Source organism: Rhinolophus ferrumequinum, chromosome 10 (assembly GCF_004115265.2).
Source record: "Rhinolophus ferrumequinum isolate MPI-CBG mRhiFer1 chromosome 10, mRhiFer1_v1.p, whole genome shotgun sequence".
NCBI classification, from domain to species: Eukaryota; Metazoa; Chordata; class Mammalia; order Chiroptera; family Rhinolophidae; genus Rhinolophus; species Rhinolophus ferrumequinum.
In genome coordinates this window covers 60,094,282-60,113,340 of record NC_046293.1, presented here as the reverse complement: position 1 = coordinate 60,113,340, position 19,059 = coordinate 60,094,282, and the positions used below count along the sequence as shown (strand labels likewise).

General features: G+C 31.7%; 1 protein-coding gene across 4 annotated transcripts in view; it reads right to left on the bottom strand.

The window, feature by feature from the left end:
* USP15 (ubiquitin specific peptidase 15) overlaps nt 1-19,059 on the bottom strand; it is a 113,944-nt gene that overhangs the window by 26,519 nt on the left and 68,366 nt on the right. For 3 of the 4 annotated variants that reach the window (XM_033116953.1, XM_033116957.1, XM_033116954.1), the window contains one exon: nt 14,560-14,704. In XM_033116953.1, coding sequence (XP_032972844.1) covers nt 14,560-14,704 — 145 coding nt within the window. Of the gene's footprint in view, nt 1-14,246; nt 14,357-14,559; nt 14,705-19,059 lie in introns of those variants that run through there. The other variant, XM_033116956.1, reaches the window with a different exon arrangement.

The following is a 19,059-nucleotide window of genomic DNA, read 5'->3' as shown; positions in this document are numbered from 1 at the left end:
AAAACAAACTTAATTTTTGATTACCTAAAGCCTTTGAGTTGCGTAACTCATTCTGTAACTGATCAAAATGTAATGCCACTCTTAACCATTTAAAAAAGTAGCTACACCTCCAAACTGACCAATACTAAAAATAAAAATCCAATCTAAAATGAGTAAACCATTTTATTATGATTAAAAATTTTTAAAAACCTGAAGTAATCCATGGTTAAAGTAATCTTAGAATACCCCCAAATTATTTTTTATGGATTTTAAGATTAGATGGATAAAGAATTTTCAAATTTGCCCCGTTACTGTTGTTTTCCAATTTGTTATGACAACAGTATAAACATTCTAAAAAGGTACTGTATAATTCTGAAGCATTCTATTAATACTGTTACTGGCTATAGTTCTGTAAATAAAGGAGATAGGAAACTGTGATGTAGACTTTTTACAGTGAAGAACTACAAATATAAGCCTACCCCTTAACCAAGTAGATTTAAAGCAAACAGAACTATAGCTCTATTCTGCTTTTTCGCATTGCCATGCTCTCCTCATGCTTTCTTTAAAGAAAAAATTCATGTAAGAAAAATATAAGTGGATATAACTTTCTTTTTATTTATTTAGTTTAAAAAAACTTACTTTAACTATGTCCACGCCCCCCACACCCACCCCCGCCCCGTCCAATCCCAAACAGTCAGTAGAGAACTGGCATAAACTCTACTTAAAATATTGAAATTTTAAATAAAGCAGTTTTAAAGGGAGCATTTTTCAATTGGACAAGGATGTTGTTCTAACATTTTAACATTTATCAATCTGGTTACTATGCTTTAGGCATGAATAAAATTAAAACTTCATTTAAAGTTCCTGCTGTCACCCTTTCTTTCAAATTCTATGGAATTTCTTCTTTACACACTACTTGAACTCAGTGAAGATTATGAAAGCTCTGAGAACTAATGGGAAACATTCTGTTGGTTAGCAAAGAAATGCCAATGCTTTCCCGGCCTCATCTACAGGAATGAGGAAGGAGAATTCTAAGCTTGTCAAAAAGTTACCCTGTTACTTGCAGTGAATAAATCCTGTAACTCAATATATCAGTGCTAAAAAAGCCATGATTATGTAAAGACCATTGGTTTTCATCTTAAAAGCTAAAAGTAGAAATTGAAGAGAAGATCCCTTGCAATATAGATAAATTTGAAAGCTTCTGTCATAAGGATTACACCAGCAAGTATGCTATGAAGTTTCTGATATGAGATTTTAAAACTACTAGACTATAACAGCAATGGTCTAATTTTTTATTTTTTTTTCAGTAACAGGCTATTTAATGAGTGATTTTATGTTTAGGTATTTACTTTATGGGAAGCATGCTAAAACCAAATAGTTCTAATAACACTAATAAACATTAAGGTAAGTTATACTTAAAGAACTAAAGCTTATGAATTCAATTTTAAAGTTTAGTATCTTATCTCCTACCCCACTAATAATTCGAAACTGGCTCATAATGAAATGAATGCCAATATTTTAGGCAAGCAAGATAGTCAAAGGATTTAAGGAAAAAACCAATGGTTCTTTAAAATTCTGTGTGTGTTCAGTCCCTTGCAATTAATATCCAGCAAAAAAACATTTGGAATAAATGAGTATTTAGAATTGTGTACTTTGTTGATGTTTGAGTTCTTCTGCAAAGGCATATAGGAAGAAACAGCAGAAAAATTTTTTTTTTAGCTTAACTGACTTATTGTTTAAGAGAAACTAACAAGTCACATATGTCTCTGTATCATTTCATTACACTAGGTCCATAAGCCAATAAGTACTTAAACTAAATTAAAATAGAAATTTAAAGATCATGTGATAGCATGAACCATGAAGGCTTCTGATTATTTTCATAATCAAAAAGAAATTTAAATTTGTCTAAATAATCACTCAAATATTTATTAAGAACAGAGAAGATCGATACTTTAAGAGTCTCTAGAAGTATAGAAATGTTCTAAAATATTTTTTTCGTATCACATACTGAAATCATTCAAGGAATTATATGCATGGTAGTGGGGTATATGCATACTCTGTGAAACTGATTAACGTGGCAATCCAAACCAAGTCCTATAGATCAGTTACATTGGTGGAACATACACTGTAGTATTTCATGGAATGTATGAATATTGGTCGGTCTCTGACCCTTCAGTTGCATGCATGAGCGCACATGCACACACACACACACACTCACAAAATGTGCTATGATTCTTTTTAAAACTATTATGCTCTTTTGGAGTTTAAATAGCTCCAGAAATACCATTAATCTGGTACAGGTCAAGTTTAAACATTTCTGGCAAATTTTTCTAATGCTGTGTTTCTCAAACAATCTGTGTGGAAGGGCTAATTTTTTTTTTTTTTAATTTCTAAATCGTCATAGATACCTTTGTAAAATACAGTAAAAATGAACCACTAGAAAAATGAAACAAAATAACAATAACAAAGCCCTATTTTTGTATTATTAGATTTAAAACATGTAAAATTATCCTGTCAAAGTGCTATAAAAGTTTTGAATCACTTTTAATTTCCCTACTTGCTTTATTGTTCACCAGCACTGTCTCATCCATAGACACACAGTGAGAAACACAGTTCTAATATACTTACTAGTATCTGACATTATACCAAACATTGGGGATATAAAAGAAAACCATGAATCTTTCACGAATCTCACTGTGTAATAGGTTATTTGTCCAGAAGCAAATGAGAGAAAAAAGGGTGGAGTAGGGGAGAGGTATGAAAAAGGCAACCAGTGAAAAGTAACAGTATACACAAAAAGGTTTAAAACTTAATGAATTCCAAGAACCTTTAGTTATCTACCTACTAAAGAGGTAGATAGGGTCCAGTTTGGGTTTTATTCTTTAGATGAAGGGAAAGAGTTTTAAGCAAGGGGGTAACATAATCATATTTGCATTTTAGAATCTGGAAGCAGTATACTAAATGGAACTGGAAGAGGATAAATGATAGAATGAAGAGATGAATTCAAGAGATATTTCAATAGTTCACATAAAATATGCTCAAGTATTGAAACAGTATACTGTCAGGAGAGGAGAAAATAGATGTGATATTTAAGAGGCAGTAGGATGAACAGGACTTGGGTTACTGGGTGGATGGTTGGAGCTACAAGAGTATGAGAAATAAAAGGATCAAGTTTTGGGTGAAATACAGAGGGTGCCAAAAAATATATATACGTATTTTAAGAAAGGAAAACTGCATTAAAACTGTAATACTCAACATATAACGATAACAAAAGATGAATACAAGTCACGTTTGACTCCTACAATTACAAGTGGTGCTCAAAGTGGTTACCATCAGCGTCCAGATACTTCTGATTACGGTGAACTACTGCTTGAGCAACGCTGACCGAAGTGTCCACTTGCATACATGTTTTTGGCACCCCTGGTATGTTTAGTCTTAGTAGACATTTTGAGTTTGAGTTATCTGTAATATTAACTAGGCAGGAATGTCTAGCTAATAGTTATATATTGGAGGGAAAATTATGGTTGAGATAGATTTGGCATTTGTCAGTAAAGAGTGGATGTCAACTTCTCAAAGGTAAAGGACCTAGGCAAACAGGAGGTCAAGAGTGACCTTATCAAAAGCAATTTCTGTGGGGTAGTATGACAGTCACAGTGATAATATAATAGCAGTTGATACTTACTCCTTACTATGTGCCAAGCACTTCTTAAGCATTTTATTTTCATTTAACAGCTGAAGAAACTAAGAACCTTTTAATCCATGGTCACACAACTTGTAAGTGGCAGAACTAGGATTTGAATCCAAGCAGTCAGGTTCCAAAATTCATGCTTTTAACTACTATGCTATGCTCAAGAGATGAGGACTACTGAACAGGAGATGAGAAAGTAGGGAGAAAGCATACCATCCTTTTCAAGGTCAAGGCTCTTCTTAACTCCACACCTAATCTTAGTTGGAAAAAAAAAAAGACTTGACTATGTATATATGTTAAAAGGAAAACAGTGAAGAGGTGAATTTAAAGGTACAGAACAAACAGGAGACAATGGAACAAGTCTAAGGGAAGGTAACAGAGGTCCCAGGAAGTTGATAGTATAATCATGATGAGAGATACTTTTGGTACGATATTCAATGAATATAAGAGGAATCTTAAAGTATATCTATCTTACTATTAAAAATTTCCTTATAAACAATTAGTAACACTTTTTTTCAAAAATATGTTTTTAATTTCTTTTAAAAATAGTTATTGAAAGATTTTTCCTGGCAAAGTATATAATGCATAGAAAAGCCCTGGGCAATTACTGAAGAATTATTCAGAATACTTGAATTATATACCAATTCTTAAAATACAAACACACACACACACACATTCATGTACATATAATGAATATATGCATGTGTATGTATATTAATCTGTGTTAATAACTGTTTATAGTCAAAGCAAAATCTCTCCATATGAAGGCCAGAAACAGATTTTTAATTATATGTGAGACATGATTATAAAGCAGAGAATGATTTTCCAGTAAACCCTTCAAATTCAAATGACCATCCTCTGATGTGATTACCTGAGGAGGCTATACGTCTGTTCCATTGGTATTGTCATGGTTCAAAATATTTTAGGTACTTCTCTTTTTAGAGCTGGCATATATATGAAAAGGCATCAATATCTAGCAAACAGGAGGTGTGTATTGAGCATATAAACACTTTTTTTGTTATGATAAAATAGATTTCTGATGTAGGATTTCTGTGGTGGAAAAATGTGGGGAAGTAGCATGAGCAATAATGTTATAGTTGTATCTCTGGTAATTCATTGCTGTTTTTATGACCACATGAACAAAACATAAGTCACAATGAACAATGCACTCTAGCTAATGAAATCAAGACCCAATTCAAATGTCACCTCTTTGATGAAGCCTCACTTATTTCCCAATGGTTCTCTTTACTTCTAGAAGATAGGCACCATCTTTTTCAACTCTGTATCAACAATGCTCGACACAGAGTAGACAGAGACTCAGTGAATGTTTGTTGGATTAGCTAAATAAATTAGCCCAATAAAAAAGGAAAACTAGTTTAGTTGCTCGTAATTCCTTTGCCCCTTTTTCTCTCCAATTCTAGATAAACCCAATTATTTATTGTATAGCTCAGTCATCTATTTTATACACCATGCAGCTGAACATTGCTAGAGAAAAATCTCAAGTGAATAAATTAATATCATTCTGAAATATCTTCAACCTCAAATGAGATCTCAATACAGCGAAGAAATCTTACTCTTTCATTCTTAGCTATTGATCTGGTCTCGTATTTTTAGGATAATGGAAGTTACCACAAAATCTAGAAACTACTTGCATCTGTAATTCCTTTTTTTTCCCCTGTTGCAACAGTAGTGTCTTTCCTCCATTCAGATGTTTATTGTGAGGCTTAGCCCTGGGAACTGTTTTTCATAGATGCCCTGATTTAGATGCAATCATTTCCCTGATTTTAAATACGACCTACAACAGCCATGTTTCTATTTCTAACCTAGGCCTCTGGTTTGTATTTTATAGAATATCAACCTGCCTATATCTACGTGGATGTTTCATGGCCATCACATACTGTATATGCCAAAAATTAACTCACAGTCTTCTCCCTACCCCAAATCTACTCTTATTGTGTCCTTCCTCCTACCACTCTGGTTTCATTAAATGCTTATTATGATGTACAAGCCAGAAACTAGACACACACTTGCGATCTCCTTCACTTTTCATTAATTTGAGTGCCTTCTACACGCCAGATACTGTCCTAGGTAATGGGGCTAAGCTGTGATAAAACAAAGCCCCTGAGCTCATGGAGTGTGTGTGAGTGTGTGTTTGAAGTAGGGGGAGGCAGATACACAAAAATCCAAATTACATACTCGCATAAGTCATGATGGATGTATCAAATGTCGGGCGGGCGGTTACTATTATATATTGGGTGAGTGGGGAAGGATCTGAGTCATAATAGAAACCTAAAGGAAGCAGGAGAACAAGGACATCAATATTTGGAGGAAGAACATTTCAGGTATACAAAATTGAAAGTTCAGAGACCCTGTGTCAGGAACATTCTTGGCAAGAGGCTAGTGAGGATGGAGCAAAGTGAACATGGGGAAAAGTAGTAGGAAATAAATAGCTCAAGGGCCTGAATCATAGAGAGCCTTATATTCTTTTTTCAGGACTTTAGCTTTCGTAGAGTGAAATGAAAAGTCATTTAGTATTATAGACAGAGTACAGGAAATGCCTTACGTTGGAAAAGAATCACTCTTTTTAGGACAGACCATAACAGTTAGGGGAGAGAACCGTTAAGGTTAAGCAGAGAAATCAGCTAGGAGATAAGTGCAATACACCAGAAGAGGTGACGATAGCCTGGGACCTTCAATGTCTTTGTAATACATTAATATCTAAATTCCCCCTACATGATCTGCCTTTCTGCCTACTTCTTCAAACTCACTTTATACCACTTGCCTTCAAGTATTACTCCACAGATTACTCACCTTTCGGTTCCTCAAACTTGCTCATCTTAGGGGCTATGCACATGTTGCTCTGTCTACTTCAACTCTCACCTGCTTAACTTAACTCATAACAATTCTTTGGTCATTGCTCAAATGTTATTTCTGGAGAATAAAACATCCAGTATAAATTAAGTACTCTCCAAGCTCCTGTTACTTATTCACAGCACTCTATTTTTTTCTCTTCATATTTTTAATTCACGATTTATTTAATGTTTATCTTCCCAACTAGTCTACACTCCATGGAAACAGAAACTATTTTGTTCACCATGGTATAATTAATGCCTATCAGAGTGAACGGCACTTAGTAGGCCCTTAATAAACATTTGCTAAGTGAATGGATGACTTCATAAGTACATCTTATTTGAAAAAAACATTACCCAGCTTGATCACCTACGGTATTCTAAAGATAATGCTCTGAATAACTTCAGGGCTTTTGAAAATCAACTTCATCATCAAAGGAAGAGAAATATCCATCAGTGATATTCAGAAGAATAAAAGAAATTCCAAAAGGAGTTCTTGAATAGTTTTGAACACTCTTACCAACAAATGAGTAAGTGTGTATATAACCTCCCAGAGAAACTATTTGAACTGTACAACAGTACAACAGTAACACTACTTTATGGGAGCATCTTGTATTATGGGGGCCATATATTTGGCATAAACATAAAAACATTTTTAATGGTTACACAACCAGTTTAATACTCTTAATCCTGCTGAACTAAACACTTAAAATGGTTAAAATGGTGCATTTTGTCTTGTGTATTTGACCACAATAAAACATTTTTAAACCATTTCTTATAAGCTGGTTAGTACAATTTTGAAATAAATTATCTTAGAATGTTCTGAATAACACAGTTTAACTCATTTATTAACTTGTCTTAATGAGTGACAAGTCAATTAAACTTTACTTGCCTCAATTTCATCATCAGTGAAATAAGGATACCTTATGCCCTAACTCATACACCTCTGTGAAGAGGAAATTAAGAAAGTGACAATGATACGAAAACAACCTGCACTATGCAAAGAAGGATATTGTTATTATCAGAGGCTGCAGATTTGTTACTGGGCTGTTAATATTCTAATGTGAGCTTATAAGAATTAGTAATTTATTTTAAATATTATTAATTAAGCAATGGTCTTCAATTACCAACTTGCTGATTCTCTCCCTGTCCAGTATAGTACAGTTCACAAATCACTGTAAAGAGGTGACTGATAACACTGAGCAATTGGTTTTCATATATATATAGTACTAAAAGAATATTGGACTAAGCATTCATTACTGGCAAACACTAATCAAGTTCATCATGGGCAATGAGCATCATCAAAAACTATTTCTACTCACAAACTGAAATAGAAAGATGATGATCTTAAGTGACATTAAAAGAAAATAATCCAGTAGATGAGGGCCTTTTAGTAATAAAGACATCATACCTTCAAGTGACTGAAATTTAAATGTATACATTAAAACAAATAGACACCCAGAGTCAGTTCACTTGAAACCTATATAATTTTACTAACCAATGTTACCCCAATTAAATCTAAAAACAAAACAAAAAACAAATAGACAAAAGACAACCAAACAAGACCTTAATAGGTATTTAATGTGGCTTTCTTCTTTTAAGGCTCTATCGGTCCAATATCTTATATTTTCTAATGACACTATTCAGTAATACCAATTTATAATTTAGAATGTAAACCCGACACACTTTAGAAATTTCAATCATAAAGTGTTAATGATGTTACTATACGTTTACTAAAGGAGGAAAATATATCTTAGAAGATATTTTAACAGCAAGGAAACGAGCTGTTTGATTTTTAGGTAATAAAAGTAAATTCAGAATGACTTTTTCTTTCCCTTTGTTTTTTTGGAGAGTGGCAAAATTTGTAGTTACCATTATAAATAACATATTGATATTTCTTATGACATTTCTTATTGACATTTCTTCTTTCTTTCAATTTCAAATAAAAATCCTTCAAACAATTATTAAAATCAATACAAGATACATCAGTCTGATTGTTATTAATAACTGGTGTTCTAAGATGTGATCACTATAAGTAATCCTACCTAATGACAACCATTAAATTGGTGTTGCTCTTTTATAACAATTTTATAGCTAGAGTAGCATGAAAAAATGTGTATTAGAGCCAGATGTAATTATTTACAACTCCTTGAAACAGCCCCTATATTTCCTGGTAATCTATACTAATGTCATTTCCTATTATAGACTTAGGGACAGACCAAACATTTAAGTCATCATTATCAGAAACAGAAGCAATAATCCCAGAGAAATGTGTTTATTAATTCTGAAGAATGTGAAGAGCAGAGAGATAAGAAAGTCCATCCCTCTACCTGAGGTTAAGAAAGGCATGTTTTCATGATAAGAAATCACTACTAACAGGTTACATAGGTGCAAGGCATTTTTTTAGATATACCATTTCTATCTCAGTTATGAAAACTAAATTCTTACAGCTATACTATACTCTTTCCCAAAACAATCTGCTTGAGAATTCAGCTTCTCCTTTCCCATCCCCCTTTCTTTTTTAAAAAGAAGGGATACTTCTCTCGTACCCTAGTTCAAACAATGGGAAAAGTAAAAACATTGGTATTTGTTTTGAGAAAGTGAATGGTTCTAATACAAGTAAGGTAGTTTCCATTTCTTTACTTTTGTCAAAACAAAAGAGGACCTGATTGCCATTTGATAGATGACTAAACATATTTTTGATGATAGTATACCATGTAATTTTTGGCACATAATATGGCAGTCACTCAAATACTGAGTTTAATTTCCCAGGTTGGATAAAAATCTGCCCTAGGAAGAAGCATTTGAATTTTCAGTCAGCCACATTCTCAGTTTATCAGAAGAAATTTTCTTCAAGGTTCTAAAAGTATTTTTAAAAATTCTTTTGTCTCAGCGTTTCTTTTTTGATGGAAACTATATTCATTTATTTAACTATAAGTTTGGTTAATTTTCATAAAATTAGAAAGCTTCATGTTAAACTGGGCTTTCAAGAATCTGTGTTCCAAAAATGCAAAAAGAATGTCTCAAGGTGAGAGTAGAATAGCACTGTATTTAATCATATTCAAAGATATGAAATACTGGAACAGAAATAATAGCTTCAGTAATTATTTTTTCAGTTTTTATAATATACCTAGAATCTAGTTTCTTAAAAGAATGTTATTTCTGTGTAGTGTTACTCATTCTCTTTAATTGTCTTAAAAGAAAAACACTTTAAACTTTCTATTTAATATTCTTCTGAATTTATTGAATAAATTTATCCTAACCCAACAGATCACAAGAATAAAGTTGACTTTAAAATGCTTGGGAAAAAAAAAATGCTTGGAATCCCAATTTACTTTACATTGTATGATAGGAATAACAAACAGGTCCTTGATTACTATGATTTTTTAAATAACTTCTTGGACTCTATTTAAGGAGCCTTATTACTTCCAAGTAAAAAGTTTGAAAACAATCTTACGCCATGCTGTTTTCCAGTGGAAAAGACCACATCACTCCCCTGCTTCAAATCCATCTGAAGAGTTGCTTCTTCCAGGAAGCCAACGAGCCTCTGAGGCCTTGGCAATGAAGAAGACAAGGGTTGGAGTGCTCCTGAATCTACTCAACTAATGCTAATTAAAATTACCTCCAGTTTTTTTTTAAAAAAGCTAGACATTGTCTCAGTGGAGTAATACATTTAGTGCACTAGAAAGCTATTTTGTTAACTTCTTGGTACCACTGGGACATAGTGGTACATGCCTGTAATCATAAACTCCACGGGAGGCTGAGGCCACGGATAACCAGAACTCAAGAATTTTCAGTTCCCTGCAGATTGAATATCCATAAACATGTCCATGCTATATATCCCTTGCTTATCAGCTTGCCTAGGGAGAACTAAACTAACACAGTTCAGAAATGGAGCAGATGATAAATACCATTGTTGCAATAATACTAAGTGAAAAAGAATTAAGAGTACATTAAATTCTTTCTTCATTCACTAGGTCTAGCCAAAGTGGAACAAGACTTGTAGAAAAGAACAAATACGGATTACGAAACTCAAAATTTTTCCAGAGTCACTCTGCTTAACTCCTTGAATTTAAAAACAAACAAAATGTACTTATTTATTTATGATGTACCAGTCACTATACCAACAGCTTTATATTTATCAACTCACTTAATCCCCACAAAATTCCTAAGATATAGGTAGTATTATTTTCCTCATCCAACAAGGAAAATGAGTTGTGGAAATAAGTTGTATACGGTAACACAGTTAACAAGGAGGAGAAACAGGTTTTCAATCCAGGTACTGTAACTGCATAGTTTGTGTTACTGTGTATCCCCGAAAATAAGACCTAGCTGGACCATCAGCTCTAATACGCCTTTTGGAGCAAAAATTAATACAAAAAAATATTATATTATATTACATTATATATTATACTATATTATAGTATACCCAGTCTTTATCATATCATATCATATCATATCATATCATATCATATCATATCATATCATATCATATCATATCATAAAGACCCAGTCTTGTATTATGGTAAAATAAGACCGGGTCTTACATTAATTTTTGCTCCAAAAGACGCATTAGAGCTGATGGTCCGGCTAGGTCTTATTTTCGGGGAAACAGGGCACTAATCCATAGTATTAATTTTTAATGTGTTTTTTTCCTAGCCAGAATATGGTTTTTAAACTATTCCTCAGAGTCTTGGGATCCCAGGCGGATGCTTCTGGAGCCATTAAGTAAAGTAAAAGAAAATAGATGGGGCTCTGGGCATTTCACCCAACCAAAGCAACTTCACCACATCTGTTTAAATACTGATGATACAATTAAACTTTTCATAGTAATAATTAAAATTGTTTTTCATGTTAAAAAGCAAAAAGTTTGAAAATCACAATACCTAGAATATACTCTTCGTAAGGTCAGGATATATGTACCAAAGTCTCACATTTTGACATTAAATAAATATTAATTCAATAAATTGAAATTATATAGCAGTACTATACTCATCAGAAAAATTTAATACTCATACACCATTACCTCAGAGAAAATCTTTAACACCAATATATTAAATTAAATAATATTAAATCACACTCAGATTGGTGGTGTTTAGTTTTTAATCATGAGCAATTATAAGTTTTCATTATTTCAAGGCTACTGATGGGTTAAGCATAATCCATTTTCATATACAAAAAAAGTATGCTTTTGACACTCATTTTTTTTTAGATATATCAATAATTATACTGTCTAATGTACTAAAATGCCCATTCATATTTTTAGGATTATTTAACTAATGTAAGAAATTATATTAAAATTTAAATTATCAGTAGAAATGTTTTATAATATTTTCTGAAGTTCATAATTGTCTTCAATCTTACAGAAATTATAAGGAAACTTGGAAAAAAGCATAATTGAGCAAACAGTATGTAAAACATTATTCAAAAAACAACTTCATTAGTTATCTTTTATCATTTTCATCTGTGGACCTACAAACTTACATATGTGTTTATTTTAAAGCAAAGGAAAAAGGCTACTGCCACCATTTTGTATTCTTTCTAAGGTGACTTTTCAGCTTGAGAGCTTACATCTAAATGAATTAAAATATAGAAGCTTTAAGAAAATAAAACCGAAGTACTAGTTTTTCTAATTCTGGATTTGGATTAAAAGTCAAAAGCAGCAAAAATAAAAACTCATTTTTTTCTCTTCTCCAACTTGCTTAATTTTATTTTAAATAAAATATAGTTTCTAACCAAAATACAGACATGAAATAATTCCACTACTTAAAATACTTTGCTGAAATACACCATCAAAAATTTTTCTTATTTTATGATTATTACCAGAAAATAACAAAGTTATCACCCTAAAAAACCTCATCCTCATGGCTATATCTCAGTTGAAATGGAGCATGTAAAGGTGAAATATATTGAGAGAGAGGGTCAGCATTACATCTACCAATTAGTCTAATAAAATTGCTTTGAATAGAAGCAAAAACTAATAAAATGAAGTTTCTGATAACCTAAAACATAGACAAGAAAAGGGAAACAAATACCAAATCTAGCTCAGCATAGCTGATTAGAAGATTTAATTTTAATATCCATTTTTGAGAACCGGCAGTTAACCACATGGAGATAAACAGTAAATAGACTATATCAAAGGCACAGGAAACTAGAATGTAATATTGCCTTAGTCGGAATGCAAGCCAGATCCTCCCGTGATTAGTATGAACATTTTTGTTTTCTTCTGAAAAACTCAAATTTTTAATGCTCAATGCTTTAAAAATATTTTCTTATGAAAAAGCACCAACACTGGTTTTCTATACTAGAATATTAAAAAGAAAAAAAAAACTCTCAAGCTATATCAAGTCTCTAGAATCAAAGTAATTCTGACAGTGCAAGGATAAGGAGTTACATAAAAATGAAAGACTTGATGATACTAAATGAAGGTTTTCTGGTACTGATGTAACCACCACTTATATGAAGCATTTTCCAGAGATGGTACTAAAGATGATTTTCAGTATTCAAGTAGGGTAGTCCAACAGATAGTCAAACAAAATTACAATTTGTCTGCCTGTCCCAACCTGTGAAAGCTCAGCCCCCATGCACTTACTTAACTTTGTCATCTAAGTAACTGTCTGTATAAAATGCTTTGGCTTGCTCTTCTCAGATGAGTTCTTTCTCCTCTTGCAGAAAATTAAAGATCAAAAATTTAAATGTTTATTTAACTATTGCTAGGATCCTAGAAAAACAATTTTGAATAAAATAATTCATATTAAAGTACAAACAATATTACCCATCAAAGAAGGTTTAAAGAAATACTTTATTAACCTACCCAGTATCTGCTTGAGCAGATAGGGTATTTCCTGAGTAACTCACCTCTAAACCAAGAAATCAGAAATTAACCAATTATGACTCCTTGTGCATTTCTAAAAGATTGCCAATTCCTGTTCTACAGATTTATGACAGTTTAATTCTAATTTTCCAAGAATGTTACAAAGACAGCGGTTAATTTAGGAGACAACTGGATTAAATACAATATATAAAAGGATTTATTTAGAATTTTGGATGGTGAAGAGTCCTATATTTTTCTCAGTCAACAAGGTTTGCAGTAACGTCCTTATTAATCCATACTCTGTATTTAATCTGTATCTTTGGTCACTTCCTGTGCATAGAGGTTCAGTATTAAATATGAATAAAGAACAGAAAATTGCAGATTTAAAAATTACAACTTGCAAAAAAAGTTTGCAAAAAAAAGTTAAAATTCAAATATCAAAAATAGTGTACTATTATTTGGGGCTTTGTAAAACAGAATTTTATTTAAAAAAGGGAATTAAATAACCAGCTCTAATTTTACACATCATGACAGTGATATTAAAATATACACAGATCTCATTATTTCAAAATAAATCAAGGATAAAAATATTTAACAAGTTAAACAGAAAGAGGGTATAGTGAGCAGAAAGAAAAGGGAAGCTCCGTGAAGAGACAAAGGGACAAAAAGGGCAGTGATCTCTTATATCCCCAAAATAAAATCTTTAAGGGCAAGTGTTGTGTTAAAATACGTACACAAAAGGAGGTTTATAAAATTTTCTCTTTTTTAAAAATCTTAATGTCACATTAAAGTAAAAAAAAAAAAATTTTTTTTTAATAATTTTATTTAGAGTTAGAGGATTGGCAACCACAAAATATTCATTCTCTAACATTCCCACCAATATCCAAAAAAGCAACAGATTTCTCTTGAATATGTAGAGATCAGTAGCTTTCTTCTCTTCTCAGAGAGTGTAGGTTTTCTGTTTGGAATTATATTTTTGCGTGAAGTGGTATTTGATCCTCTACGTGGTAATCAATCACATGCCCCCTAATTGAGGAACACGATAATGATATTCTACTACCAGTACTAAAATGAGTCAAACGTGTATGCTTTAAATCTTCCATGAAAATAGAAACTCGAAACACACAAAATAATCATGTTCTGACATTTAAAACCCAACTCTACTCTTCTTGTATTACTGATTTCCATGAAACACATGAGTTTCACTTTCTATGTATGGAAATACCTACCTGAATAGCTGAATTCATGAAACACGTATTTCCCAAGTTACTTAAGCCACAGAGGCCTGGCTGTTCATTGTTTCTTCCAGGTTCTGAATAATCATAGTTCTTATAAGCAGTATATGATGGGAGACAATAATTTGAGTTTTTCACACTGGAAGAAAACAAAAATATTTTTCATAATGCAGCCAATTATTACAATATAGTTATGATGAACACAGTACTTTAAACCTATTTGAGGTAGGTCAGTCATTAAAATTTTTTATAAAGCACTTCACTCAGGTTCTTTTTAAGACGTAAACCTAAATCAAAATACTCCCTTAATTACGACACTCCACATCCAATCAACAAAATCACTGCATCACATAACCACACCAATCAAAACAAACCACTATTATATCTTGCTACCCTTGATTAACTGGAGCAGCTTCACAGCTTGCTCCATTCTTCATTGCTTCATCAAATTTAAAACATTTAGATTGTAAACACCACCCGCAGCAATAAATCATCTCATTTATGTCCCATTTACATCCTGCTACTGTAACAGAGTAAGAACAGTAGAAACAGGAAGAGTTGGCTTTAGTTACATGTGAGAGCAGAAATTTGAAAGGCCTCTGTGACATCACTATTCTAATGCTTTGAAGATTCCATTTATAATTTCTTTGCTAGACCAGCAAAATCTACTATTCAAATGTGGAAAAAAGCCTAGGTGATTAGAAATGAAATGATTCTAAGTAAGTACGTTTCAATATTATTTAGCTTTTTTGTCTTCTAGTTTGTTAGAATAATGAAATTTATTAAACTAGACGAATATAACCTCAGAATAATTTGTACTATCGGTAATAATAAATACTAATCTTAGAAAAAAACAACAAAACTATATAATCTTCAACCTTAGAGAATCATGGTAATTTTATCAAGAAAAGTCTATCAATAAGTTAAATGAGCCCCTTGTCTTTTCACATGTAATAAAAAAATAATTTATGCAAAAGTACAGATTTTCCTTTAATTTTTAATAGGCTATCTTATAAAATATTTATGATGGATACTTTGGATATAATTCAAAAGCATACTTTCATTTTTTTTTATTCATTAGAACAAACCTGAACATGAATGAAGGTCCCTTGCTAAAAGCAAAAGATGATGTAAATAAAAAACAGTGTTACAGATAAACATGATGAATCACTAACTGACAATCTCCATTGGCTACAATTTGTTCCTGGTGTTTTGAAAAAGTTTTTACTTATAATTTTAAATACTTTTTATTGTAGCTCTATGCTCTCACTTTATTATTATAACAGCTTAAGTGAACTATCCTGCCTGTCCTAACAAAGCCTTTAGTACACATACACACACACACACACACACACACGCACGCACTCACTCACCAACAAGCTTAAACATGTTAAACACAAAACCACATCAACCAAAAATTACTCACACAATTGTATTTTTAAGAAAACACCCTCCTTCACCACAAACAAAAAAGACCAACTCAAAAAAACAATCTACCCTGGACTGAACAAAAATAGGGCGCAAAGAAACGAAACCTTGATCATTTCAAATTCAGAATTTCTAGTCTTGTAGCTATTTGCTTGTTTTAAACCTAAAAAAGAAAGTATGCAACAAACAGAATTCAAGCATCGTTTGGTTTTTGCACGTCATTAATCTTGTAATTCGTATTTTATTTTATATTCCCAGTAACTAATAAAATACAAGGCACCTATTAGCAATTAAATATATGTTCACTCAATGACTGATTGGATTCTTCAATCTAACTTCCAAGACGTTTAACAAAAAAAGTGAATCCTATTTTTCTTTTATTTTTTTAAGATGTGCTAAATGTCTGCTATGTACCACAAAAAAGTTTATATTTTTTACACATTCTACACATTTAAGAAAAACATATTCTGGCTATTTTTGTATTATTTTTTATTTGTTATATATATTTTTTATAATAAAATTTAAGCAGTCTACGAGCACCCAGGGAAGATATGCAGAAATGCACGCTCGTGACTACATGCATACACATGCATGTGCACACAAGTGAAAAGACTAACAAACAGCACATTTACATGCTTATTCCTTAAGTGTCTATATTACATTCAGATATCTGTCTTCACCACACGTAACACAAATGGATGCTGTAAGCCCTCTACTTCTTTGTGACAATAGGATGAAATTTGCTGGGATAGTGATTCCTATCTACTGAGAAATGAACAAAAAACTTATTGCAGCTTTTGGTTTTGTCTTTTGAAATCTGAATCCTTAAAGGATTTCTACATTTCAGTTTAAGTAACAGGATAAGTATAATCCTTTCCCAGAGACTGAGATAGTCTAGATGCTCAACAACAATGAAAACTGATGAATTTAAAATATTTTAATACTATCTTGAATGATCACTTATAATCCACATTTTATATGTTTTCCACATCAAGCATTAAAGCCTGAAATGAAAAATACCAAAACCAGCAGTTCTCTAAATTCTTCAAAAAAGTACATGGAAACCTAGGCCCTAAGAACAGCTTCTATTCCTTTTTTTTTTTAATTCAAGTTAATTGGGGTGACAATTGTTAGCTAAGTTACATAGATTGTAAGCTAGTCCTTATCCTACAAAGCTACACTAACTTTGCAAAAATAAATTTGCCAGTAATCTTAAATGGGAATTTTAACACTATTTAATTCTGTGTTATACAACTATCACCTAAAATGAAGACACATTTAAAATGTAACATTCTTTTGTAAAATTGAGTCCTTATCTTTGTATGAAAATTTCAGATTGACTTTTCAATTCGCACTTATATTTGACATTATAAACATTATAAATCTATAATTTAATCCTAATAACTATACTTTTGCTCACTTTGCAGTTAATGAAATGATGCTTTCAGCAAGTAACTTGTCAAGAGCCACATGGCTTGCTAGCTCTGGCAGTCTCCAAAATCTAGTTCATTTTCATGGCTTAATCTTTCACTGGGAGACATTTCCGTTTCAAATAAAAGAGCTTTCAACGAAATAACAGAAAAATAGAAATGTGCTCTGATGTGGAATGCCAAGAGTTGAGATAATAAATGCATTAACAAGTTTTTTAAAATGCAGTATTATATCAAGGTAAATGGAGCAAAAGAGAAAATGCAGGGCATAGAAAAAGAAGGAATTTGATACATATTAAAAATGTAGTTAAATTATATTTGGGGCAAAAACAAATACTTAATGGAGTAACAGGTAAAATAACTACCTAGGGTAAACAATATTCCAATAACTGGGTCTTCACAATATTAGTCCTTAATAAAAACTTTATTAAACTTAAATAATTCAAAGCATACTTTGTTATTACCTTTATAACTAATACTTCTACTTAACGGAAATGCAAATGTTCTTAGTAATGCATCAGTTTAATTCGTCTTGAATTTGTAAATAAATTTCATATAACTTGTGTGCCATTAACTACTGATTTTAATATATACTTTATACTTGTAGAATATCTCAACATTCATGAAGTTTGAAAACTGCACATAATCTCAAAAGGTCATTACCCATTTTACATATTTTTAATTAAAGAAACTATGTTACTTCCATCTGAAGTCTTAAGCTGATACTTATTTCCATAAGTTGAATAGAAAGTTAAGAAATTTTATGTGAAATAATTGTTCAGATAATTACAATATTAAACTTATTTTTAATTAAAAAACTTTCCATATTATAGATGTTTAAATTTTATTCCTTACTAAGAAAGGTAAGCTTTAATTTCAAGCATGGTGATATCTCAGCACCTATTTGCTTAGTTTCCTAATATGAAAGGACTGTTTTAGTACCTAAAAGAGACAAATGTAAACAGTTAAAAACATAATCTAGTCATAAGAGTAATCATTAGTTAATCACGTTTTAATTTAAGACCGCACTCCAACTCCTCTCTTAATATTTTCTGCAGAGATTTTGAAATCAGATTTTACTGTCATCTTTTTACTATGAGAGGGAAATAAGACAAAAACAGAAACACACCAGACCACATATACTAATAGAGTGACTCCGGTCAAAATACAGTCCATGTTCAATACAAGTCTATACACAATGTTAAAAATCTCTCCAAAGAATAACTACAAATACATGTTATACCTGGAACTGAATCCTTTTATAGTAAATGTGGGAGCCATCTGCAATTGGTAGAAACAAGTAATATTTTATCTCCTATAAAAAAATTACTTTTGATGAATTAAAAGATACCATATAAAATATAAACCAGATTAAAGGTGAATACTTCGTTTCACTCTACCTGTGGATATACGTTTTTAAAAAGAGGAAACATACCACACTACAATTTTGGATATTCATAGTGTCTTCAATACTTCACTATTACACTACAATGTAATGTTATTACACTATGATGTACATATCTTTTTATGAATTACTGAAATAAGGGAACGAATGTTTTAAATTTTGATACACACGGTAAACTCTTTTCTAGAAAAGTTGTATTAATATTCTAACCACTCAAACAGAATCCTTATA